This window comes from Oncorhynchus mykiss, chromosome 32 (assembly GCF_013265735.2).
Source record: "Oncorhynchus mykiss isolate Arlee chromosome 32, USDA_OmykA_1.1, whole genome shotgun sequence".
NCBI lineage: Eukaryota > Metazoa > Chordata > Actinopteri > Salmoniformes > Salmonidae > Oncorhynchus > Oncorhynchus mykiss.
Genome location: NC_050572.1, coordinates 16,113,488 through 16,141,290, shown reverse-complemented (window position 1 = coordinate 16,141,290; position 27,803 = coordinate 16,113,488). Strand labels below are relative to the sequence as shown.

Sequence of the window (27,803 nt, the reverse complement as noted above, 5' to 3'; positions counted from 1 at the left end):
TGGTTAAATCCTAAATTGCTCTCTTACGCACTGCAGGGAGGATCTGGTTCCATTGGCCAAGGCGCGCAGACAGCATACACCCCAACTCGCTCGACCAGTTTGCCATAGGCGATATACGACTCAGGCTACTTTGTTGTGTTTTTACTATCAATCAAAACGGGAAATTAAACTGGTGTCATGTCATCGATTGACATTTTAGGGTGGTAAATTGCAGTTTCCAAAACGTCCAAAAGAATATATCAGTCTATCATGAGCTTCAGCATTAAAACATTACGACTGTTGTGTTGCCTGCCATTAATAATTCCGTTTTCGACAAGAAACGAAACAAAAAAAATGAAATTACTACAGTATTTATCTTAAAATGTCTCATGATTGGACTTAATGCAGAGACAGAAATTAAACAGTTTCGATTGCCACAACATAAAATGCAGGTGATGCAACGAACAGATAAAACTAGATCTGTGTTTTACTTGCATATTCATAAATTAAGAAGAAACAAGTGTTTTTGTGTGATTTTACCCCATATTGTCAGCCTAAAGGCCTATACGCCCATTCATTTGTAGGCCTATGTTAGTTTTAACGTCACAGCAAGGTCTACCTCATCCTCATAAAGATGAACATTTCTGCAGAAAATGTATTATTAGGCTATATCACACCTCTCTCTTACCACGGTGAAAATCTATGGAAACTACCTAATTAAACTCGATTATTTGTCCCTCAACAACGGCCACGTTTAACCACACCGAAAATGCATTGAAACAACGGAAACAGACAACATTTATTTATTTTAGCACTATGTTCACTAAGCTCTGTGGGTGTTGCACGCAACTGAACAACGTGCGTATTGTAGTAAAATGGCGCCGCTCGGTGGTGAATGAGGGAACGTATCATTACTTGGTGCGACGCAGTGGCGTCAGCCACAGGCGACAAGACATTCCAAGAAAATATTTGGGGACCGGGCATCATTCGTAGCCGGATACTCAACGTAGTAGGCTATTGTTGCATACTGTATGTAATCAATCAATAAAGACAGAAAAATGCCAAATCCAAAATAATGAAGTTCTTTAATTGTTTATAGGTCTATTCATTGTAGACCAACTCCATCCAGCATTTTGAATTTGAGATCAAACGTTTCATATGAGGCGACAGTACCGAATGTTAACTTTATTTGAGGGTATTTCCATACATATCTGTTTTACCGTTCAGAAATGTTGCCCAATATTAACTGAATGGTGAATGATGATGAGTAATTTTCTTTTTAAGTCTGTAATAAAGATGTTTCTGAACATTTCTACATGAATCCTGATAATGTCATGAAAAATGAATAGGCCTAATGAGTGAGATGCCATTCAGAGGCTACAACCAAACATGCAAACTGTTCACCATTACCTAACAGGGGAGATTAGCAATATTATAAAAAATAAAATAAAAATTGGAGGGGGGGGGGGGGGGGTATTATCTTTGTGCCTCTGTAACATTCTCACTCATCATTATTCATGATTGTCCATAATAATGGTAGCATCCACATGAATGTATACTGAACTAAAATATAAATGCAATATGTAAAGTGTTGGTCCCATGTTTCATGAGCTGAAATAAAAGATCCCAAAAATTTTCCAAATGCACAAAAAGCTTTATCTCAATTTTTGTGCACAAATTTGTTTACATTCCTGTTAGTTAGCATTTATTCTTTGCCAAGATAATCCATCCACCTGACAGGTGTGGCATATTAAGAAGCTGATTAAACAGAATTATCATTACACAGGTGCACCTTATGCTGGGGACAATAAAAGGTCACTCTAAAATGTGCAGTTTTGGCACACAACACAATGCCACAGATGTCTCAAGTTTTGAGGGAGCGTAAAATTAGCATGTTGACTGCAGAAATGTCCACCAGAGCTATGGCCAGAGATTTGAATGTTCATTTCTCTACCATAAGCCACCTTAAACGTTGTTTTAGAGAATTTGGCAGTATGTCCAAACTGCCTCACAACCGCAGAACAAGTGTAACCACACAAACCCAGGACCTCCACATCAAGCTTCTTCACCTGCGGGATCATCTGAGACCAGACAGCCGGGAAGCTGATGAAATTGAGGAGTAATTCTGTCTGTAATAAAGCCCTTTGTGGGGAAAACCTAATTCTGATTGACTGGGCTTGGCTCCCCAGTGGGTGGGCCTGGCTCCCAAGGACACCTACAGCACCCAATGTCCCAATGTCACAGGAAGGCCAAAAAGATCATCAGGGACAACAACCACCTTAGCCACTGCCTGTTCACTCTGTAATCATCCAGAAGGTGAGGTCAGTACAGGTGCATCAAAGCTGAGACCGAGATGCCATCAGACTGTTAAATAGCCATCACTAGCACCTTAGAGGCTGCTGCACTATGTACATAGATTTGAAATCACATGCCACTTTTATAATGGAATGCTAGTCACTTTAATAATGTTTACATATTGTGCATTACTCATCCCATATGTATGTACTGTATTCTATTCTACTGTAATTTAGTCTATGCTGCTCCGATATTGCTCGTCAAAATATTTATATACTCTTTATTCAATTCCTTTACTTTAGATGTGTGTATTGTGTGTATTGTTGTGAAATTGTTAGATATTACTTGTTAGATATTACTGCACTATTGGAGCTAGAAACACAAGCATTTCGCTACACCCACAACAACATCAGCAAAACATGTGCATGTGACCAATACAATCTGATTTGATTTGAAGTGGGTGGGCTATCCCCTCCCAGGCCCACCCATGGCTGTACCCCTGCCCAGTGATATAATATCCATAGATTAGGGCCTAATAATTTATTTAAATTGACTGATTTCCTAATATAAACTTCAATTTTGTTCAGTATAGAAGTGTTCAAAAACATATTCTAAACTCAGCAAAAAAAGAAATGTCCCTTTTTCAGGACCTTGTCATTAAAAGATAATTCGTAAAAATCAAAATAACTTCACAGATCTTCATTGTAAAGGGTTTAAACACGGTTTCCCATGCTTGTTCAATGAACCATAAACAATAAATGAACATGCACCTGTGGAACATTCGTTAAGACACTAACAGCTTACAGACGGGAGGCAATTAAGGTCACAGTTATGAAAAGTTAGGACAATAAAGAGGCCTTTCTACAGACTCTGAAAAACACCAAAAGAAAGATGCCCAGGTTTCCTGCTCATCTGCGTGAACGTGCCTTAGGCATGCTGCAAGGAGGCATGAGGACTGCGGATGTGTCCAGGGCAACAAATTGCAATGTCCTTACTGTGAGACGCCTAAGACAACGCTACGGGGAGACAGGACGGACAGCTGATCGTCCTCGCAGTGGCAGACCACGTGTAACAACAATTGCACCGGATCGGTACATCCGAACATCACACCTGCGGGACAGATACAGGATGGCAACAACAACTGCCCGAGTTACACCAGCAACACACAATCCCTCCATCAGTGCTCAGACTGTCCGCAATAGGCTGAGAGAGGCTGGACTGAGGGCTTGTAGGCCTGTTGTAAGGCAGGTCCTCACCAGATATCACCGGCAACAACATCGCCTATGGGCACAAACCCACCGTCGCTGGACCAGACAGGACTGGAAAAAGTGCTCTTCACTGATGAGTCATGGTTTTGTTTCACCCTGGGTGATGGTCGGATTCGCATTTATGATCATAGGAATGAGCGTTACACCGAGGCCTGTACTCTGGAGCGGGATCGATTTGGAGGTGGAGGGTCCGTCATGGTCTGGGGCGGTGAGTCACAGCATCATTGGACTGAGCTTGTTGTCATTGCAGATAATCTCAACGCTGTGCATTACAGGGACGACATCCTCCTCCCTCATGTGGTATACTTCCTGCAGGCTCATCCTGACATGACACTCCAGCATGGCAATGCCACCAGCCATACTACTCATTCTGTGCGTGATTTCCTGCAAGACAGGAATGTCAGTGTCCTGCAATGGCCAGCGTAGAGCCCGGATATCAATCCCATTGAGCAAGTCTCAGACCTGTTGGATTGGAGGGTGAGGGCTAGGGCCATTCCCCCCAGAAATGTCCGGGAACTTGCAGGTGCCTTGGTGGAAGAGTGGGGTAACATCTCACAGCAAGAACTGACAAATCTGGTGCAGTCCATGAGGAAGAGAAGCACTGCAGTATTTAATGCAGCTGGTGGCCACACCAGATACTGACTGTTACTTTTTCTGTTAGTCACATGTCTGTGGAACTTGTTCAGTTTATGTCTCATTTGTTGAATCTTGCTATGTTCATACAAATATTTACACATGTTAAGTTTTCTGAAAATAAACGCAGTTGACAGTAAGAGGACGTTTATTCTTACTTACAATAAAACGGGTACCAAATTGGCACAGGACATTATTCTGTTCCTATTGGGCAAAACATAATCCAAAGCATAATCAACTGCAAATGCATCCAACGAGTTTGTAGAGTCACAAGCTTGACGTAGTCATTGCTTGCTAGGAATATGGGACTAAACACTTAAAATGTTGACTCCTTTAATACACAATAAGTTAATTTATTCAAATACTTGGCCTCTAAACCTTCAAGCTGCATACTGGACCCTATTCCAACTAAACTACTGAAAGAGCTGCTTCCTGTGCTCGGCCCTCCTATGTTGAACATAATAAACAGCTCTCTATCCACCGGATGTGTACCAAACTCACTAAAAGTGGCAGTAATAAAGCCTCTCCTGAAAAAGACAAACCTTGACCCAGAAAATATAAAAAAATATATTGAATCTTCCATTCCTCTCAAAATTTTTAGAAAAGGCTGTTGCGCTGCAACTCACTGCCTTCCTGAAGACAAACAACATATACAAAATGCTTCAGTCTGGTTTTAGACCTCATCATAGCACTGAGACTGCACTTGTGAAGGTGGTAAATTACCTTTTAATGGCATCAGACCGAGGCTCTGCACCTGTCCTTGTGCTCCTAGACCTTAGTGCTGCTTTTGATACCATCGATCACCACATTCTTTTGGAGAGATTGGAAACCAAAATTGGTCTTCACGGACAAGTTCTGGCCTGGTTTAGATCTTATCTGTCAGAAAGATATCAGTTTGTCTCTGTGAATGGTTTGTCCTCTGACAAATCAACTGTAAATTTTGGTGTTCCTCAAGGTTCCGTTTTAGGACCACTATTGTTTTCACTATATATTTTACCTCTTGGGGATGTCATTCGAAAACATAATGTTAACTTTCACTGCTATGTGGATGACACACAGCTGTACATTTCAATGAAACATGGTGAAGCCCCAAAATTGCCCTCGCTAGAAGCTTGTGTTTCAGAAATAAGGAAGTGGATGGCTGCAAACTTTCTACTTTTAAACTCGGACAAAACAGAGATGCTTGTTCTAGGTCCCAAGAAACAAAGAGATCTTCTGTTGAATCTGACAATTCATCTTAATGGTTGTACAGTCGTCTCAAATAAAACTGTGAAGGACCTCGGCATTACTCTGGACCCTGATCTCTCTTTTGACGAACATATGAAGACTGTTTCAAGGACAGCTTTTTTCCATCTATGTAACATTGCAAAAATCAGAAACGTTCTGTCCAAAAATGATGCAGAAAAATGAATCCATGCTTTTGTTACTTCTAGGTTAGACTACTGCAATGCTCTACTTTCCGGCTACCCGGATAAAGCACTAAATAAACTTCAGTTAGTGCTAAATACAGCTGCTAGAATCCTGACTAGAACCAAAAAATGTGCTCATATTACTCCAGTGCTAGCCTCCCTACACTGGCTTCCTGTCAAGGCAAGGGCTGATTTCAAGGTTTTACTGCAAACCTACAAAGCTTGACATGGGCTTGCTCCTAACTATCTCTCTGATTTGGTCCAGCCGTACATACCTACACGTACGCAGGCCTCCTAATTGTCCATAGAATTTCTAAGCAAACAGCTGGAGGCAGGGCCTTCTCCTATAGAGCTCCATTTTTATGGAATGGTCTGCCTACCCATGTGAGAGACGCAAACTTGGTCTCAACCTTTAAGTCTTTACTGAAGACTCATCTCTTCCGTGGGTCATATGATTGAGTGTAGTCTGGCCCAGGAGTGTGAAGGTGAACGGAAAGGCTCTGGAGCAACGAACCGCCCTTGCTGTCTCTGCCTGGCCGGTTCCCCTCTTTCCACTGGGATTCTCTGCCTCTAACCCTATTACAGGGGCTGAGTCACTGGCTTACTGGTGCTCTTTAATGCCGTCCCTAGGAGGGGTGCGTCACTTGAGTGGGTTGAGTCACTGATGTGATCTTCCTGTCTGGGTTGGCGCCCCCCCCTTGGATTGTGCCGTGGCGGAGATCTTTGTGGGCTATACTCGGCCTTGTCTCAGGATGGTAAGTTGGTGGTTGAAGATATCCCTCTAGTCGTGTGGGGGCTGTGCTTTGGCAAAGTGGGTGGGGTTATATCCTTCCTGTTTGGCCCTGTCCGGGGGTATCATCGGATGGGGCCACAGTGTCTCCTGACCCTTCCTGTCTCAGCCTCCAGTATTTATGCTGCAGTAGTTTGTGTCGGGGGGCTAGGGTCAGTTTGTTATATCTGGAGTACTTCTCCTGTCTTATCCGGTGTCCTGTGTGAATTTAAGTATGCTCTCTCTAATTCTCTCTTTCTTTCTCTCTCTTGGAGGACCTGAGCCCTAGGACCATGCCTCAGGACTACCTGCCATGATGACTCCTTGCTGTCCCCAGTCCACCTGGCCGTGCTGCTGCTCCAGTTTCAACTGTTCTGCCTGTGATTATTATTATTTGACCATGCTGGCCATTTATGAACATTTGAACATCTTGGCCATGTTCTGTTATAATCTCCACCCGGCACAGCCAGAAGAGGACTGGCCACCCCACATAGCCTGGTTCCTCTCTAGGTTTCTTCCTAGGTTTTGTTCTTTCTAGAGAGTTTTTCCTAGCCACTGTGCTTCTACACCTGCATTGCTTGCTGTTTGGGGTTTTAGGCTGGGTTTCTGTACAGCACTTTGAGATATCAGCTGATGTACGAAAGGCTATATAAATAAATTTGATTTTGATTTGAAATACTTCAAATGGGGAGACTATATACATAAAGTGCTTTCATTTCTAAATGGTAAAACAGATAGGAAAGGGGGATACCTAGTCAGTAGTAAAACTGAATGCATTCAACTGAAATGTGTCTTCCGCATTTAACCCAACCCCTCTGAATCAGAGAGTTGCGGGGGGCTGCCATAATCGACATCCACGTCTTCGGCACATACTATATGTATGAAAATACCCTCAAATAAAAGGTGATATTCTGTACTGTCACCTAATATGAAACATTCTAGCTCAATTCTAAAATGCTGGAGTATAGAGTAAGATAACAAAATGTAACTTCACTGTCCAAATACTTATGAAGTGAAGTGTAAATAGGCCTATGAGGTAGTCTAATGATTGGATTTGTTTGTTCATATTGACCTAATAAGTTAATGGGATGAGTCCTCTGAATAGAATCGAATGGATTAGTGTCCATTTTGTGAAATACAGAAATATGTCTATCTCAACCCCACCAAATACACACCCTTGGAGAGGCACACGGTTAGCCACCAGGGAGGGAGTAGCACGCCTGGAACAAGAGCAGTTTAAGGCAGTTAAGTGCCTTGCTCAATTGCACAATGGCAGGAAATGGTGCCAGGGGTAAAATGCAGCAGCCCACAGCAGGTTGCAAGTTCAGTTCTGTATTTTTTCAGAAATTTCTGGCTACTGGTTTGTCTCCCCAACCACCTGCCACTCCATTGATGTTGAACTCTTTTTGGTTGGTCTAAGTTTACAAATGGAAGTAAATTTTTTTGAGTAGTTGGCTGGGCCCCTAAACTCTAAAGGCCCCTAAATGTTAGGCTGCCCCTACTGGTCAAGCCACAGATGTTATTTATTTAACTAGGCAAGTTGGTTAAGAACAAATTCTTATTTACAATGGCAGCCTACACAGCCTGGATATACAGCCTGTATTTGAACCAGGGTGTGGTGACACCTCTAACAATGAGATGCAGTGCCTTAGTCCGCTGCGCCACTCGGGAGCCCATATTTGAGGAGGATAAGTAGGGGGACATAGGACATATGGCATGAGAAGGCTGGGCTGCTTTGGCCTACTAGCTACACCAATACAAAATCATCCAGTAACAATAATGAATGTTAAGCTAGTTCGCAGGACTTTTGTGGAATCCACGAGATGGGTTTATCAGTGAGCATATATTTCAAATACAACATGCCCCGAAAATGACTGCTGTTTATTCTTCCAGTGCATTCGGCAGTGGCCAAATTAAGTAAAATTACACATTTGGTTGGTAACGTTACAGCTATTTTAATATTGTAGTGTTTACAGGGACCAAATGAAATACATTCATTGCACTTTGGTTGATTCATCTTCCTCTGAATTTCGCAATGTTGTAAAATGAACACGATCCAAGGAAAGACCGCGCGGGGATAAGAGAGTGGACTGTGTGACATCACACAGATCCTTCCCTAGCCTCTCTCGGCATAGCTCCGGTTTGTGTTGGGGGGATGGTGCCGTGCCGAGGATGATAAAGCTCTCGTGGTGTTGTAATTTACTGCTTGGCTAAAACCTTCCACTTCCTACCCGAGCCACCCACACTGTTTTATATATATATATATATATATATATAGTACCCATTTACGTATGTATTTTGGCGACGTTTAAGAAAAGTGGAGTACCCGTACGTACGACCACAGAGTGCACGCTGAACAACCGATAAAATGTATTCCAGTGGAGCAGCTGGAGGTAAGTTTAGCATTTTGCTAGTTAGCAAGACGGATAGCGAATAAATGTGCTGATAGTGATAGTTTGGCTTTTGGGGCCTCTAATCATTTACACGGTTTTGTTTTCATTTTGTAACATTGTTCGCCAAGCTCAGTTTAACATTTTGTCCCTAAGTAGCTAGCTAGATCTCGCGTTAGCAAGCCTTGCCACCGTTTGCCTGGCCTGTTGTTGTTAGCTAGTTAACTAATGTTAGCTAAGCTTGTTGAACTGGCTAACGATAGTTGGAAGTCGATTAACTTCAATCTTGTTCAAGTCCAATCCTAAAGCAGGAGACATTTTGTGCATTTTTTTTTTATATTTCAAATAATAGATGGTTGGCCAGTAGCTAGCTACCGAGCTAGCTCAGAGGAACTAATTTTTAGTAAACTAGCTAACGTTAGCCTGCTAACGGGCAGTCGCCTTGTTATCCAACGGCGGCTTGTTAACCTTTTCAAATGTTAGCTAGCTAACTTGGTTTGCGTTCTAATGAATTAGTTAGCTACCTGTTAACCATTGCTTGTTGTCTAACTTGCTAGCTGACTAACCCGCTACATTTCGGAGACTGTTTGCACCGAGTTATTCTCTTTGCCGTTAGCTACCATTATGGGGACCAGTCAGCTTGCTATATATTGAGCTAGCAACAATCCTTAAGTTGTGCATCATTCGCTAGCTACATTTAACTAGATATTAAGTTGAAATTGAGAATGGGGAACTAATTGTTTGATCACTAACAAAATGCCATTAAGTGAAGGCCAATTAAAGAAAATATCCTCTCCTAACATGCTGTTTTAGTTTGTGCAGGTGGGAACATGGCCTGGTATTTAGGTTGGGAAAAGCATCGATGGTGACGAGTAGCGTTAGCGAACAGATATGTTATGCTATACTACTAGTGGGTAATTTTTCATTACTCTTAAGTTGTTCAAAGTGGAGCCAGTTATGTGAAAATGAATATTTGCTAGAAAACAAGGTTGCACCACTGGTTGACTATATCCAGTTAATTATTTCCAATCCTTACTGAGAATGATGGTGACCAGTTTCAGGAAGATGGTTGGTTTTAGGAGTGGTCAGATTGCCAGGTTGCTGAGCTGCTGGTGTGTACTTGTTGATAAGGGAGCTGAAAAATTGGATCAGCAGTTGTACATGATTCTGTTCTAAGGCTGATAAGAGGGTGAGGCATTTGGAAATGGGTAGTCGGTGTTCCAGAAGATGCAAGCAGGTACGATGGATGGGTTGGAAAACCTACCTCAATGCAGGGATGAGGGATTCCACTGTAGTCCAAATTGTACCTTTATCCACACTACTCCATCGAGTAAACAAGCGTACTGGTAGGGTCTGTAGTTGCTATCTATGCAGCATTAAACTATAGGGCATGAAAATGAACATGGAGAATGAAGTGACAAGGTTTTATTTGGGCATTATGAATAGGAGGACGTTCTAAGAATAATACAGAACATTTTGTGATCCATGCAGCCTTCATTTTAATCATTGTGAGTCATGTCAATTGACAAATGTTTTTCTCTTCTAGCTGCTGAGATGCTTGAACCACCTCACTCCTCGGGGTCAATTGGCTCTGGTAAGCTTCTTTCACACCAATCTTAGGGTACTTTAACACTAAATTAGTTTGGAGTGACTTTTCAGAACTGTGGCATGTTTTCCCCCCTTTAGTTCGGTTTGTTTGGACTGGTGTGAACCAGGGCTGTGACGATTCCAGTATCGCAATATTTTTTTCCATGGCAAAAATGAAAACACAAAGCAGAACAAGCTCTTTGGTCCTTTAATAATCTGCTGAATGTAAAATATTGTGTGCTATAGCTAGTGTTGAGCAACTAGTGCATTTTGAGGTTTGTGTTAGATTATAAAAATAAATAACAAATAGGGGTCTATTTTTTTTATTTTTTACATTAATTGCGTTATGTGGGTTGAATGCTGTAACACAGAATAAAACAATTGAAGTCCCATGATGGTAGTGACTGCCCATTTACTTGTCACTTATTAACCATTTATTCACTTGAATAAAATATTTAAATGGTGTATATTAGATTTGTTTATTTCATTCCAAGTCAGCATCTCATCTCTAGAGCTTCTGCCTATGCTGTCTGGCAAAAATCACAATTTTGTATACTGAACAAAAATATAAATGTAACGATTTTACTGAGTTACAGTTCATATAAGGAATTCAATCAATGAAAAAAAATTAATTGGGCCCTAATCTAGGGATTTCACATGACAGGCCAGGAGTGCAACCATGGATCCCCAGGCCCACCTACTTGGGAGACAAGCCAATCAGAATGAGTTTTTCCCCACAAAGGCTTTATTAAAGACAAATACTCATCAGATGTCTGGGAGGAACAGTGGGTTAACTGCCTGTTCAGGGGCAGAACGACAGATTTGTACCTTGTCAGCTCGGGGATTTGCAACCTTCCGGTTACTAGTCCAACGCTCTAACCACTAGGCTACCCTGCCGCACCACACTCCCTCAACTTGAAACATCTGTGGCATTGTGTTGTGTGCCAAAACTGAACATTTAAGTGGCCTTTTGTTCCCAGCACAAGTTGCACCTGTGTAATGATCATGCTGTTTAATCCGTGTCTTGATATACCACACCTGTCAGGTGGATGGATTATCTTTACAAAGGATAAATGTTCACTAATAGGGATGTAAACAAATTTGTGCCCAAAATTTGAGAGAAATCAGCTTTTTTTGTGCATTAAATTCTGGCGTCTTTCATTTGAGCTCATTAAACATCGGACCAACACTTGACTGAACAAAAATGCAACATGTAAAGTAAATAAGTCATACTTTTATGACTGCTGAATACCAACTATCAATCACTTAGATCATGTATTTTCAGGTAGATGCCTCGTGAAGCAACAGCTGCTCTTATATCACCTCACGATTGAGTGTTGTTCTATTCCGTGACGGTCATAAAAAACGCAGATTGGACAAGTGCCCTAATAAATATTATATATTTTATACAAAAGTATATGGACACAAATTATACAAAAGTATATGGACACAAATTAGTGGCTATTTCAGCCACACCTGTTGCTTGACAGGCTTATAAAATTGAGCACACAGCCATGCAATCTCCATAGACAAACATTGGCAGTAAAAAGGCCTTGCTGAAGAGCTCAGTGACTTTCAAGGCTGTTATAGCATCAAAGTGGGGAACAACTCCATATTATTGCCCATGATTTTAGAATGAGATGTTCGACGAGCAGGTGTCCACATACTCTTGGTCATGTAATGTAGATGCACAATGGATTATGGTCGTAGTTAATTACCAAGTTTTAGGTGCTTAAGTCGGTAGACTATTGGCCTGTTGGAAACTACAACTCCCTACTACATCGCACAGTTCAGGACGGATTTGATTTATCTCTAGAGAAACTGCAATGTGTGCAGCATTGAGCTCACAGAGAGAAACACATGGAATTAAAATAATTGAACTGACACCAGTCCATTAGTTAAAAAAAAAAAAAAAGGAAAATAACCACAGTTTCAGTTAATCGCTCAGCACTGGCTATAGCTTGGAAAATAAATGTGACTGGATGACGTTTAAAAAATTTTTTTTTTATTTTCTTAAACATTAGGGCTGTTTTCCTTTCTACAATGCTAACGAGTATCTTGATACTGGTGTTGTCCCAGCCCTAGTGTGAATATACTATCTGAACTTGGGAATGTACAAAATGACACAACGTGGGTCGCTCAAAGGGTGGAGCTATAGGCTACTGAATTTAGCCTACTCGCGTCGTAAGATGGAGCTGCTATTGCGCTGTTTCCTCCCGCAGGTTGTTGGAATACCAACGTTTGGGACAAGTTATGCTGATTAATGGTAAAACATGGATTTAATGTGAGTTTTCTCTAAACAAATGACTGGTATGAACATGATTCTGTTAAGCCATCTTAGTTTGACATTTGGCAATGTGAAACCAACCGGACCCAAAAAAATTAACAAATAACTGATTCAACTATTGCTCAGAACTACAGTACCAGTCAAGTTTGACATACCTACTCATTCCAGGGTTTTTCTTTATTTTTAAGATTTTCTACATTGTAGAATAATAGTGAAGATGACGACAACACTATGAAATAACACACATGGAATTATGTAGTAAACACATGTTAAACAAATCAAAATATACAGTGCCTTGCGAAAGTATTCGGCCCCCTTGAACTTTTGCCACATTTCAGGCTTCAAACATAAAGATATAAAACTGTATTTTTTTGTGAAGAATCAACAACAAGTGGGACACAATCATGAAGTGGAACGACATTTATTGGATATTTCAAAAAAATGTAACAAATCAAAAACTGAAAAATTGGGCGTGCAAAATTATTCAGCCCCTTTACTTTCAGCGCAGCAAACTCTCTCCAGAAGTTCAGTGAGGATCTCTGAATGATCCAATGTTGACCTAAATGACTAATGATGATAAATACAATCCACCTGTGTGTAATCAAGTCTCTGTATAAATGCACCTGCACTGTGATAGTCTCAGAGGTCCGTCAAAAGCGCAGAGAGCATCATGAAGAACAAGGAACACACCAGGCAGGTCCGAGATACTGTTGTGAAGTTTAAAGCCGGATTTGGATACAAAAAGATTTCCCAAGCTTTAAACATCCCAAGGAGCACTGTGCAAGCGATAATATTGAAATGGAAGGAGTATCAGACCACTGCAAATCTACCAAGACCTGGCCGTCTCTCTAAACTTTCAGCTCATACAAGAAGACTGATCAGAGATGCAGCCAAGAGGCCCATGATCACTCTGGATGAACTGCAGAGATCTACAGCTGAGGTGGGAGACTCTGTCCATAGGACAACAATCAGTCGTATATTGCACAAATCTGGCCTTTATGGAAGAGTGGCAAGAAGAAAGCCATTTCTTAAAGATATCCATAAAAAGTGTTTAAAGTTTGCCACAAGCCACCTGGGAGACACACCAAACATGTGGAAGAAGATGCTCTGGTCAGATGAAACCAAAATTGAACTTTTTGGCAACAATGCAAAACGTTATGTTTGGTGTAAAAGCAACACAGCTCACACCATCCCCACTGTCAAACATGGTGGTGGCAGCATCATGGTTTGGGCCTGCTTTTCTTCAGCAGGGACAGGGAAGATGGTTAAAATTGATGGGAAGATGGATGGAGCCAAATACAGGACCATTCTGGAAGAAAACCTGATGGAGTCTGCAAAAGACCTGAGACTGGGACGGAGATTTGTCTTCCAACAAGACAATGATCCAAAACATAAAGCAAAATCTACAATGGAATGGTTCAAAAATAAACATATCCAGGTGTTAGAATGACCAAGTCAAAGTCCAGACCTGAATCCAATCGAGAATCTGTGGAAAGAACTGAAAACTGCTGTTCACAAATGCTCTCCATCCAACCTCACTGAGCTCGAGCTGTTTTGCAAGGAGGAATGGGAAAAAATGTCAGTCTCTCGATGTGCAAAACTGATAGAGACATACCCCAAACGACTTACAGCTGTAATCGCAGCAAAAGGTGGCGCTACAAAGTATTAACTTAAGGGGGCTGAATAATTTTGCACGCCCAATTTTTCAGTTTTTGATTTGTTAAAAAAGTTTGAAATATCCAATAAATGTCGTTCCACTTCATGATTGTGTCCCACTTGTTGTTGATTCTTCACAAAAAAATACAGTTTTATCTTTATGTTTGAAGCCTGAAATGTGGCAAAGGGTCGCAAAGTTCAAGGGGGCCGAATACTTTCGCAAGGCACTGTATATTTGAGATTCTTCAAAGTATCCACCCTTCGCCTTGACAGCTTTGCACATTCTTGGCATTCTCTTAACCAGCTTCATGAGGTAGTCACCTGGAATGCATTTCAATTAGGTTAGGGGCCCTTGTATATACAGAAGAGTGCCCTATTTGGTAAAAGACCAAGTCCATATTATGGCAAGAACAGCTCAAATAAGCAAAGAGTAACAACAGTCCATTACTTTAAGACATGGTCAGTCAAGAACTTTTTAATGTTTCTTCAAGGGCATTCCAAAAAATAAGTTAATTATTTACCAGACTCAGAAATTGCAGACCAAATAAATTCTTCAGAGTTCAAGTAACAGACACATCTCAACATCAACTGTTCAAAGGAGACAGCGTGAATCAGGCCTTCATCGTCAAATTGCTGCAAAGAAACCACTACTAAAGGACACCAATGATAAGAATTGCTTGGACCAAGAAATGCAAGCAATGGACATTAGACTGGTGGAAATCTGTCCTTTTGGTCTGAGTCCAAATTTGAGATTTTTGGTTCCAACCGCCGTGTCTTTGTGAGATGCGGAGTGGGTGAACAGAGGATCTCTGCATGTGTGGTTCCCACTGAAGCATGGAGGTGGGGGTGCTTTGCTGGTGACACTGTCACTGATTTATTTAGAATTCAAGGCATACTTAACCAGCATGGCTTCCACAGCATTCTGCAGCAATACACCATCCCATCTGGTTTGCATGTAGTGGGACTATCATTTGTTTTTCATCAGGACAATGACCCAACACACTTTCAGGCTGTGTAAGGGCTATTTGACCAAGAAGGAGAGTGATGGAGTGCTGCATCAGATGCTCTGGCCTCCACAATCACCTGACCTCAACCAAATTGACATGGTTTGGGATGAGCTGAACCACAGAGTGAAGGAAAATCAGGCAACAAGTGCCTAGAATATGTGGGAACTCTTTCAAGACTGTTGGAAAAGCATTCCAGGTGAAGCTGGTTGAGAGAATGCCAAGAGTGTGCGAAGCTGTCAAGGCAAAGGGTGGCTACGTTGAAGAATCTCAAATATACCATATTTTGATTTGTTTAACACTTTTTTAAATTTATTTTTGGGTTGTTTTTTTTGGTTACTACACTATTCCATGTGTTATTTCATAGTTTTGATGCCTTCACTATTCTACAATGTGGAAAATAATGTAAAAAATAAAGAAACCCTTGAATGAGTAGGTGTGTCCAAACCTTTGACTGATAGTCTGTGTGAAAACACTCTTAAGGTTACTACAAGCTTCATTCCGTTGATCTACTCACTTGCGTGTCCAGGGGTGGAGTGGGATTTTTGGAGCAGTGGACAGCTTTTGGTAACATGATGTCCCACTACCATTTACAAGGGGGCGCTGGCAAAACATTTGCAATGTTTTTATTTTTTTCATTTTGTGAAAGCAAGGAAGAGTAGCTTGCCCTTGCTAGCCTTTTAGAGCTTCCCACATCTTTAAATGTCTTGATTCTGACAGGCAAAGGACATTGGATATAAAATAGGGCAAGTATAACTGTAGGAATCAATTAGGTAGTGTTTACCGGCAAGAAACACTGGACAACAGCTGACTGCACTGGAGCACATCGGCCATGTCCGAAATCTGTCTTGCCTGCTACTTACTAAAACGACATACTGTGTACTAATTTTACTGCGTCCTATTAAGAACTAATGCAGTAGGTAACATATCAAGATACTAGCCTCACCCATCCTGAGGATGTGTCATGTAATGCCCAACTGTGTTGATTCCTACCATTCTTTCATTTAGGTACAGGGCGTCCACTTATCTGATTATCGGCTGTTGTCAAACAGACTCAGGAATAACGATTCTCTTCAAAAGTGTGCAGTGAATTCTAATAGATGACAAGCCGAAATGAGTAGAACAGCGAGGCATTTAAAGCATACTCGATTTCAAAGATTCACATACTATAAAACATTTTTTGCATTCGTAAAATGCCTACTATTTAGAGCTCAAGTCAGGTTGTGTCCGAATAACCATTATTTTCCAAAGGGACTTGTTTTACATCATATGTCCTGAATTTCAGGGGTCTGATATCCCCTTCTCTACCTATTACAACAAAGCTGGTTATCACGTGGGATGCCAGTTATTCTTAGACATGCTGATTAGAAGTTGAAAATTTGACCCTCTCGTCATAGCTAAGCTTCTGAGGAAACACACATAATCCCTAGGATTAACAGACCGCTAAAGAAAAGACTGACTTTGAAACAGTTTTGCCAAGGCAGCAGCTAGTCTTCCAGCTAAATTAAGGCAGTTATATACATTACATTTCATAACTTCACAACACATTGTGTGCTCTCAGGCCATTACTCCAATAAGAAATCCATGTGTATGTGGGTGTGTGTTATTGTGTGTGTGTGTGTGTCTCTTCACAGTCCTTGGTGTTCAATAAGGTGTCCAAACTTGGTCAGGGCTCACCAACCAAATAGTTCAAGCATGTCAGTCAAATGCTTTGAACATGCAACTATTCAAATTCAAAAAATAATATTCTAGAACAATCTTGTGTGTTAGCGCAAACAGACCTGGGACCAGGCTAGAACAGTGTGTCTTGCTATATTGTGATAATGAATATAGGAGTTGGAAAAACTGCACAAACACATCTGGGACTAGGCAAAATCCATTCCATCTGTACAGTTATTAACTTGTTTTTTTGTTTGCTTCCTACCCCTGACCCCTCTGATCCAGATCCCCCATCTCCCCCAGTGCCAGAGTATGTGTTCAAACCCCCCTCGCGGCCGGACTTTGGCACCATGGGCAGGACAATCAAACTGCAGGCCAACTTCTTTGAGATGGAGATCCCCAAACTGGAGGTCTACCACTACGACATTGACATCAAGCCAGAGAAATGCCCCAGAAGGGTCAACCGGTATGGAACCATTTGATTTGGTTTACAGGCTTTCACCTGAGTATTCAATTATCTAGTTAGAAGTTTCCAAAGTTCCAGAGTATATCGAAGTATTTTTTTTAACCTCCCGCTTTGGGCTGGTGGTGTTAATGTGTAGTTCATAAAACCATAATCTATGAGCAGAATGACTTGTTTTACCACAATTATCCACGAAATCCCTAGTTTGAAAGAGACTATTTTTCTGGAAGCTGTGCTGCGCCATTTTCCCCATGTGAGCTAGGGATGGGTATGAGTAATCGAGTACTTGAACAGACGTCAAAACTTTACCTTTTAACCAGAGATTATTTATATATATATATATATATATATATATATATATTTGGTGTATTTTCTTTTTTCTTGAAGGCTACGTTAATTTGCTTTTACTCGAGTTCCATTTGTACATATGCATTTGGGCGACACATAAAAAAGAAGCCAAGTATCACAGAATTCTGCTCCCTAAATTCCCTTACCCTTCCATGTCTCACTTACTCAATTGCGTTCCAACTGCTCCCTCCACAAATGCTTGCTGAGTGGATTTAGAGAATAAAATGCCTATTAAAATGTATCTAACTGATGGGATACACAAGCTACATTCCTTGCCAAATGACAACAGTTTCATCACAAATTCAAAATGGACTGGCTGACTGAAGGTGGGAAATATGTGTTCAAATAATGAGCTGAAATTATGGAACAGTTGCATAATTTTCTGCTTGGGGTCTTAGTGATTGTCACTAGTTACCACAGCCACTAAGTCAATTGCTATATGTGACCGACCGGCTCGATTCAGTCCCATGTAGCAAAATTTGAAATATTTAAAAGTAGAGACTCGGCTAGAAAATGGTATGTCACACTACAGATGAGGAACAATTGAAAAGTAATTCTGCTTTGAAAGTTGATAAACTTGTAACCCCACTTTTGAGAAAAGGGCCCTTGAATGTCTTGGTACACCTACTGGAGAGCTCTTTGTCTACACTCATTCTGCATCATTCACACCCTTAAGCCTTAGCCCCACCCAACTTTTTAAGGATTCACATGTGAGGCCATGTGCTAAACAGTGAGTACGGTCATGTACTAAACCACCAAAGCTTTCATAGCTAGAGTGACGAAATAGAAGCAGGGCATTCTACCAGATAATTTTAGAACTTGGACACTCGTTGGCTTAATGTTATATCGTAATTTGACTTTGGTGCTGGTCATTATGTTCACATTTAGTCTCTGGTAAACACACTATCAAATCCCAAGTTTATTTGTCACATACACAGGATACAGAAGGTGAAAATGGTACAGTGAAATGGCTACTTGCATAATGGAGTTTTAAAAAAAAGTTTGTGTAGCTAGCTAAATGATGAACCATAATCCCAACTCATAACGTTACCACCCTGCGTGAATCTACAGGTGGCTAAATGGTAACCAACTAGGTTCAATGTTAGCTAGCTAACATTAGGCTATTGCTAGCAATGCAAATGTCTTTGAGATACAAGTAATATACATACACGTAACATTAGCCAACGTTGGCTGGCTCTCTCGCTAGCTATATAACTGTATGCTTTAACTTGCAATGAGAACTACTTTTGGGCAAAATTAGAATGGTATCATATATTAAATTGTAGCTAGCTAGACTCTTACACGTGTACACAAATGAACGCTTCTCCCTCTGTCATGGATGCCATGGTTGCCCTTCGTTTGAAGACGTAATCCAGAGATGTGTTTTATACAACAGCTTTCTGTGTTCTCTTTTCAACTCCCTTGTAATCAAATGCCTACATTTCTCTCCTTAGCTATCATACTCTTGCTTCCAACAGGCATTCTACTGATTTCAAAACTCGGTCCTCCAGAAAGTGGAGAGCTATCGTTCAAAATCTGCGTTAGAAAGGGTTACCTACACGTATTAAGTAGCTCATTATAGACCGACGCGTGCTACATGGCAGACCAATCCAAACTCATCTCGGCATGTCCAATCCATTTATCTCAGCCAATCATGGAAAGCGGGAAGGTTCCTGTTTTCTCCGTGGCTAAACCAACTAGGCTTGTAATTTAACAATTGTATTTGTATTTACAGATGGCATACAAGTTTGTTAATAAGGCACATGAAAGTTCACGTGTTCCAGAAGGCATTTCTGCCCCAAAATGCATTTGGCAAAAAAAAAAAAAATGTAATGCTCAAATGCCTCTCCTGTGAAGTAGTGATGCGCAACATTCACCTAGTTTCCTGAAACGTGTCACATATCGTGAAAACCAAAAGGAAAATCTGTCTTAGTATAAGGTTAGCAGTGTTGTTAAAGGTTAGGTTTAACATCTGATTTTTAAGAAGCAAAATTGTAGAAACAGTTGGTTTATGACTTTGTGGCTGTGGTAACCAGTGACGACCCTAGTCTGCGAACTGCTAGTGCCATTTACAATTGATTAACCTAGGCTATAAACCCCCTAAATATAGACAGGTTCCAGACTGAAAATATGAAAACTTTTCATATTTGATAAAGACTAAATACATTAAGCATAGGTCTAATACCAAACAGATGTCGTGGCCACAGTTCATCCACATGCAATGTACATTGTGGAATTGTTAATCCGTTTAGAAAACTTGAAAGAACAGAATAAACTAAATCAAACGTCAACATCGAAAATACATATTTTTTTGTAACACTGAAATGTCTTTCAACTCTCCAAATTGAGCCTTGTTTCAAATGATCACTCTTTGAGAATAACTGTTCCAGATGCACATCACTTCTGTTATATGACAGTTTGTATGCTATAAAATAGGTGTCTTGACTGTGATAAGGACTGTGTACTGTGTTGATAACGTCTCATATGCTCCATTTTTGTTCTTCTCAGTGAAATTGTGGAGCACATGGTACAGCACTTTAAAACGCAGATCTTTGGGGATCGAAAGCCAGTGTATGACGGGAGGAAGAATCTCTACACAGCCATGCCCTTACCCATAGGGAGGGAAAAAGTATGTCTCCCCATCTGACCTGAGGTGTCAGTGATGTAATTGTGATATTATGGGACTATCGATGTGATTACATGCAATGTGGTACTATATTAATGACATCCATGATATTGGATGGAGAGTGGTTTTACCTTGTGTATAGGCTACATATGTAAGGTCTTGACTTGCCTGGTGAAATGAAAAATATGAAAAATATATTTTATTAAGCTTTTTGATGCTTTGACTGGGTAGTCATGCCAATTTTAAACACACTAAACACCTGTACACGCACACTGACAGGTGGAGCTGGAAGTGACCATCCCAGGTGAGGGGAAGGACAGGAGCTTCAAAGTGGCCATAAAGTGGGTGTCCTGCGTCAGTTTGCAAGCTCTTCAAGAAGCCCTGTCGGGACGACTGCCAAACATCCCCTTCGAGACCATCCAGGCCCTGGATGTGGTCATGAGACATTTGCCCTCTATGAGGTCAGTCTTTTCCCCTTGAAAACAACCAGTATATTTTCGCTAAGTAATATTGGTATTTAATGGTGGTATTTATAGTTGCATACAAAGTTCTCAGACAAAATGTGCAAATAGGCTTAGCATTACCATGTCTGCTGTAATACATTGGTCCACATACTTAATGACCCTCAGGTCATTTCTTCAATCTTTCCCTCAAATTTGTTCATAAACCACTGTTTTCTCTATACCTATGCACACACCATTTACATCTAGTGTATTTGGCCCTGTTTATTCAAATTCCTCTGTCAGGCTTCTTGTGAAGCCAGATTCTGTTGAGACTGAGGTGAATCACATCGTCTTCACACCCTCTTCCACCAGGTACACCCCCGTCGGACGTTCTTTCTTCACCCCTTCAGAGGGATGCTCTAACCCCCTGGGCGGGGGCAGGGAGGTCTGGTTTGGGTTCCACCAATCAGTCAGGCCTTCCCTGTGGAAGATGATGCTAAACATTGACGGTAGGTTTCACGCAGGAAATGTCTGCGTCCCAAATGGCATCCTATTCCCTAAATAGTAGGGAGTGTGTCTGACTAGAGTATGTCTCTGTGTTGGGTGTGTGACTGGAAGGAGGATAGAATCTCATTCCATGGTATGTTTCAGGCAGTAAATATATTTAATTCTTCCTAAAGTGTTGATTGGGTGGGGCTTGTACTTTTGAGGTGATGCCATTGGTCCTAAAAAGGTAAACCCAACCAACTATCCTCAATCAAGTGCAACCTACATAATCGGACGTTACTGTATGTATTTGGAAGCCGGAGGATAGGTCTGTGAATCTCATCGCTCTGTTTGGTGTTTTGTTGTTCCAGTGTCTGCCACCGCGTTCTACAAGGCTCAGCCTGTGATTGAGTTCATGTGTGAGGTTTTGGATTTCAAAAGCATTGAAGAACAACAGAAGCCCTTAACCGACTCCCAGAGAGTAAAGTTTACCAAGGAAATCAAAGGTAATCATTCATTACCAGGTAATCAATAGTTGCGTTGGGTTGTTTTTTTTGTCTGTCTGAGTGGAAATGCTTTAATACTTATACCCAACAATTCTGTATTATTATAATAATAAATATTGATAACTATTTGTGTATTGAAGTAAAAATCTGATTTGAACTCTGTTATTTAAAAGTAGCATGTGATAAAATTGGAAAATGTAATTGTTCAGTATGTGTGAATCCGACCATTGTTTTGCCGTTGTGATTCTCAGGTCTGAAGGTTGAGATCACTCACTGTGGTCAGATGAAAAGGAAGTACAGAGTATGTAATGTTACCAGAAGACCGGCCAGCCACCAGACGTAAGAAAGAACACCATAAAAGATTCCCAACTACTGCCTCAATTCCTTTAGTATCTTGTGATATAACCAGGAATGGTTTGCATAGGGATGTAAAACAAAAAAACTGCTTAACACATCTTTCATGCACAGATTTAAGAGCAGATACCAATAAAGACAAACAGAAATCACCACTTGGGATCTTGAATCCCTTTGAAAATCCAATCAAACATTTTTTTTCTTTATTTCTCATCTGTTTGACCTCAGGTTTCCTCTGCAGCAGGAGAATGGCCAGACCATAGAATGCACAGTAGCACAGTACTTCAAAGACAAGTACAAACTCATACTACGCTACCCCCACCTCCCCTGTCTACAGGTTGGACAGGAGCAGAAACACACCTACCTCCCCCTTGAGGTCAGTCTGCAGTCTCCCCTCACAACCTCAGATGGTTTACTGCCTGGTTCAAATTGTTACAAAGAATGAGGTCCCTGGAGGTATTATAGAAACTCCAGTTTGCTGTTGAAACAGTGAAAATGCCTTGTATCTCTAGGGTATGGGAGATTAATCTCCTGGTTGATGATGCCTTCTTAATGTGTCCCTGAGGGTATTTATTAATAAAGTTGTTTGTGTCCAGGTATGCAACATAGTAGCTGGCCAGCGGTGCATCAAGAAGCTGACAGACAATCAGACGTCCACTATGATCCGTGCCACAGCCCGATCGGCACCCGACCGCCAGGAAGAGATCAGCAAACTGGTAAAGTTACAGTTACTGGAATGAACTCAAGCACTGAGAGTCTTGAAAGCTGATTTTTATGCACTTAAAGTATGTATTTGGTTTTAACTGAATGTACAATGACTGAACTGCTGTTATTGAACCATTGGTGGCCTGACCATATGCAAATGTTTTCTTTCAGTCTTTCTGAAGTCCTAGTGTATAATAACCCCTTTTGAATTATTACTGCTGACCTTTTACCCTTTTCAGATGAGAAGTGCCAACTTTAACAATGATCCTTACGTGCGTGAGTTTGGGGTGATGGTGAGGGATGAGATGACCGAGGTGAATGGCCGAGTCCTCCAGGCCCCATCTATCCTCTACGGGGGGCGGGTAGGTTTCTGCCATTTAAGCTGGATTGTTTGACTGATTTAGATCATTCTAAACCACTTGTTGTTGGCTCTGATGCGTAAGAACAGTGCACTGATGAACCACAGTTCTGTAGGTATATTATGCAAAAATAAACTTGGTACTGAGCTTTTTGGAGTGTTAATGTTATCATTTGTGTTTTGAATGTGAGACATATCCCAGTTGGGTGTAATTGTCTTAATTTTTTTTTATTGCTTAACCCGTGTAGAGTTTTTATTTTTTACCACAAGCTAGGTTTCCATCCAATTTGCAAGAGATTTTCATGCAAATATTTTTAACATTGCATTTTCCCACCAGAGATGTTTCAATCAAACTGACTTTTTGCAGATAAAAGGCTATGGATGAAGGGCACATAAAAATAACTTTGCTATTAAATTCCCATGTACCGGATGAAAAATGCAAGTTAAATAGGTTTCCATCGCAATTTCAACTCTACTGATGGTTTTGTCACAAACTGTTGTGTTCTATAGAGAATGTGCCCACTCGTCTTGGCACATGCGCTCTAGCCAACAGCTGGCAGTGTGGGTAGGCTACCTACATGAGACAAATATGGCTCTTATCCATAATAATATCTGTCAAACAGCAGCGAAGCATCAATCATCATGTCACCAGAATAAGACCCTCAATATTTATTGGAAAGGAGCATCAAGGTCATCACCTTGCACTTTCATCACCCTGTGAAGTACATCATAACTTGTTTAATTTGTAGCCTAATAAATAATAAACTGCATGCTTTCCTTAGTTGTAGTGGGAGGACCACAGAACATATCATCGTGTGACTCCAAGTTCGCTTCGTTAGGATGGTTATTATATCAATATTTGCGCATAAAGGTGTTTCCACCTCCATTTCTTAGACACAAAAACATCCCACCATTTCGAACTAACAAATTGTCTTGTCAGCATTTATAAAATTGTACCGGTATTTTATGTTTCCATTAGTCTAGTCGTGACTTTTTTTCATGCCTCAGGTAATTCATCCGCATGAAATGGTTGGCTGGAAGAGTGGTTACAGACAACTATTTGTTTCTGACCCTTACCTCTTCTCCCTTTTACTCAAGCAGAATAAAGCAATAGCAACTCCCATCCAGGGAGTGTGGGACATGAGGAACAAGCAGTTCCACACTGGCATAGAGATCAAGGTGTGGGCCATCGCCTGCTTCGCCCCACAGAGACAGTGTACTGAACTTCTGCTCAAGTAAGAACTGCATCTGCAAGGATGGGGATCTATTATCAAGTTATTGTTGCAGAAATCTTGATAGTATTAAAAACCATTCATTTCTTCTACCAATTCCTCGACGGTATTAAAAACATTAATTACTTCTACATATTCCTTGCGTGTTTGCCTTTTATGATTTCCATATTTTAGGACTATTGTTTCCCCATCTAACCTCTAATAAACCTGTTTCTCTCAGGGCGTTTACAGACCAGCTGCGTAAGATTTCTCGTGACGCGGGGATGCCCATCCAGGGCCAACCCTGTTTCTGTAAGTACGCCCAGGGGGCGGACAGCGTGGAGCCCATGTTCAAACATCTCAAGTACACCTATCAAGGCTTGCAACTGGTGGTGGTCATCCTGCCTGGGAAGACGCCCGTCTATGGTGAGGAAAGTTCCTAAGTGAATGGCTGTTTCCTGTTTTTATAGATTAACCTGTACATCCTCTTGGTTCAGCTGGAACACTGTGCTCTAAAAGGGTTTTTGGTATGTTTCCTGGATTATCTTTCCAACTGTATCAAATCTCATATATAGACTTTCTAACACACACCGTTAACTGTATATCTCTCCTGTTGCGCTGACATGGCCTGTCTCCCTTCCTCCCTGTGTGGTGTAGCTGAGGTGAAGCGTGTTGGTGACACGGTGCTGGGCATGGCAACCCAGTGTGTCCAGGTGAAGAACGTTCAGAAGACCACTCCCCAGACCCTCTCTAATCTCTGCCTGAAGATCAACGTCAAGTTGGGCGGGGTCAACAACATCCTCCTCCCACAGGGCAGGTCAGTGTAGAACCTCTCTCATTAACATGGGCTGGTTGTTGTCATCAATCAAATGGAGTGTTGTACATTTGTTCAAAATGTATAAACTGGTATACATTTGTCAATGACATCTGAGACTGGTGGCTTGTTTCAACATGCTCATTCACCTATACATCCACATGCAGGGCTCAAAGCTTTTTTACAAGGAGCACGTGTGCCTAAATTGAAAAATAAAGGAATTTAGGAGCACAGTGAAAAAATATTTGCGGTAATAATGTTACAATCCTTAAATATTCTAGGCGCACTGGTGCTCCTAAATATAAATTACAGGTTGCACTGCAAAAGATTTTGGCGCCTATGCAAGCGAAATGGTTGCACTATAGAGCCATGATATGCCGTAAATGAGATGAATTTGTTTAAACTATCATGTTTCCGTCCATTCTTCTGTTCACACTTCATCGCTAAGGATGGCTCTGGTTAACCTTGTGGGTGTTTATTCTTTCCAGGCCCCTGGTGTTCCAGCAGCCAGTTATCTTCCTGGGTGCTGACGTCACTCACCCTCCTGCTGGAGACGGGAAGAAGCCTTCCATCGCGGCAGTAAGTCAGACGGACCAGACTCTTCATAGGGCCTTGTGTCAACTACCTGTGAATGTAGGGGTGCATCTCAATAGTGTACAGTAGTTTATTTTACTATACCCACAACCATGTTCTGCTAGGGAGGCAGAGTGCATCTCAATAGTCTACTGTGGTTTATTTGACTATGTCCAACATCTAAAATGGAGAGGACTAAGGAGAACTATAGTCTACCACTCCACCTAGCTCACTGATGGGCTTCCACCTGACTTGCAAAAAATCTAAGTGTGCCCTGTGCTTCCTCAGACGTGATTCTTCATGATTAATCAGCAATTCCTGCTTATCTAGCCATCCTCCATTCACATATAATTGAGATTGAACTATGCCCCTAGCCAAAATCCCTTATGTGTAATATTGTCCTGATCACATCCCTGTGACTCTTTTCTAGGTGGTGGGGAGCATGGACGCCCACCCCAGCCGCTACTGTGCCACAGTGCGGGTACAGCAGCATCGCCAGGACATCATCCAGGACCTGGCCACAATGGTCAGAGAGCTGCTCATCCAGTTCTACAAGTCCACCCGCTTCAAGCCCACCCGGATCATCTACTACCGCGACGGCATATCTGAGGGCCAGTTCAACCAGGTTAGACTTGAGGTAGACTTGAGGAAATAGGATTTCAATTCAATTGCATGATCTGTAATTGTACTGTACAAACCGTGGGGCGTGAGTAGAAAAATATATATTTTTGTTTTTTGTATTGGTTTCTGTTTATTGGTTACTGTTCCAATTTAATTCTGACTGCCCGGTCGTTGTCTTTACTGAGATCAAATCAGATATTTTGGTTGTTTGGGAGTTTCCTTTTTGGTTTGCCCTGCTGTGTTTCTATTGGTTACTGTTCTGACTCCTTGTTTTGAACTGGTATAAATGGACATGCTGTCGTTTTGGGGTTTATCCAGGTGCTCCAACATGAGTTACTGGCTATCCGTGAGGCCTGCATCAAACTGGAGAAAGACTACCAGCCCGGTATCACCTTCGTGGTGGTGCAGAAGAGACACCACACTCGACTTTTCTGCATGGACAGAAACGAGAGGGTTCGTAATCTCTCCAATTCATACTGACCACTATTACTGTAAAAGAAATGTGCATATTAAATGCCTACATTGGGATATTATATGATTCCTAATGTGTTTTGTTCAGGTTGGTAAGAGTGGCAACATCCCTGCCGGCACCACAGTGGACACCAAAATCACTCACCCATCGGAGTTTGACTTCTATCTGTGTAGCCATGCTGGCATTCAGGTAGGAACCAGCCAGTGTCCCGGGGTGCATCCCAAATGGCACCCTATTTCCTATGTAGGGTACTACTTTGTGTGCGCTATATGGGAATAGGGTACAATGTCTGACACAACCCAGGACACTATAGAGCTAAGTCGTGGAGAATGGACCCACCGCCAGCTTTACTAATATTATGTGCTTTTGAGAGAATCTAATTGTAGTTTCTCTGCTCAAAACGTTTTTATAATTTGGACTTTTCAAATTTCTAGATGTTGGTTATAGTAGAGCCAAAAAGTAAATGACTAATCCATTTACAATAAACATTTATCATTTGTAATTCCCCTCAGGGGACCAGCCGACCATCCCACTACCACGTGCTGTGGGACGACAACCATTTCACCTCAGACGAGCTGCAGGTACTCACCTACCAGCTGTGCCACACCTACGTGCGCTGCACCCGCTCCGTGTCCATCCCAGCGCCGGCCTACTACGCCCACCTGGTGGCATTCCGTGCCCGCTACCACCTGGTGGACAAGGAGCATGACAGGTAAGAGACATCACCATGTTTGCTGTAGACCATGACCATCAGTTACTTTAATAGGGTATTTCCATCACTGCACTATTCAGATTGTGGTAGACGAGTGATTACCAGAAGGTGATGAAGGGTCTTAAATGTTTTTTGTTTTTTTAAGAATTCAGACTGAAGAATTCACTAACTCTTT

General features: G+C 41.4%; 1 protein-coding gene across 7 annotated transcripts in view; it reads left to right on the top strand.

Moving 5' to 3' along the window:
- Nucleotides 1–8,477: 8,477 nt before the first annotated feature.
- Nucleotides 8,478–27,803, top strand: part of LOC110488009 (protein argonaute-2) — a 29,558-nt gene continuing 10,232 nt past the window's right edge. The window contains exons 1-19 of one of the 7 annotated variants that reach the window (XM_021559957.2): nucleotides 8,478–8,746; nucleotides 10,290–10,337; nucleotides 17,222–17,402; nucleotides 20,256–20,376; nucleotides 20,653–20,834; nucleotides 21,189–21,325; nucleotides 21,674–21,826; nucleotides 22,060–22,147; nucleotides 22,391–22,538; nucleotides 22,759–22,878; nucleotides 23,107–23,229; nucleotides 24,324–24,460; nucleotides 24,678–24,862; nucleotides 25,094–25,253; nucleotides 25,739–25,829; nucleotides 26,254–26,460; nucleotides 26,763–26,897; nucleotides 27,004–27,105; nucleotides 27,429–27,628. In XM_021559957.2, coding sequence (XP_021415632.1) covers nucleotides 8,722–8,746; nucleotides 10,290–10,337; nucleotides 17,222–17,402; nucleotides 20,256–20,376; nucleotides 20,653–20,834; nucleotides 21,189–21,325; nucleotides 21,674–21,826; nucleotides 22,060–22,147; nucleotides 22,391–22,538; nucleotides 22,759–22,878; nucleotides 23,107–23,229; nucleotides 24,324–24,460; nucleotides 24,678–24,862; nucleotides 25,094–25,253; nucleotides 25,739–25,829; nucleotides 26,254–26,460; nucleotides 26,763–26,897; nucleotides 27,004–27,105; nucleotides 27,429–27,628 — 2,543 coding nt within the window. In that variant the 5' untranslated portion in view covers nucleotides 8,478–8,721. Of the gene's footprint in view, nucleotides 8,747–10,289; nucleotides 10,338–17,206; nucleotides 17,403–20,255; nucleotides 20,377–20,652; nucleotides 20,835–21,188; nucleotides 21,326–21,673; nucleotides 21,827–22,059; nucleotides 22,148–22,390; nucleotides 22,539–22,758; nucleotides 22,879–23,106; nucleotides 23,230–24,323; nucleotides 24,461–24,677; nucleotides 24,863–25,093; nucleotides 25,254–25,738; nucleotides 25,830–26,253; nucleotides 26,461–26,762; nucleotides 26,898–27,003; nucleotides 27,106–27,428; nucleotides 27,629–27,803 lie in introns of all 7 variants that reach the window. The other 6 variants (XM_021559958.2, XM_021559956.2, XM_021559954.2 and 3 more) reach the window with 6 other exon arrangements.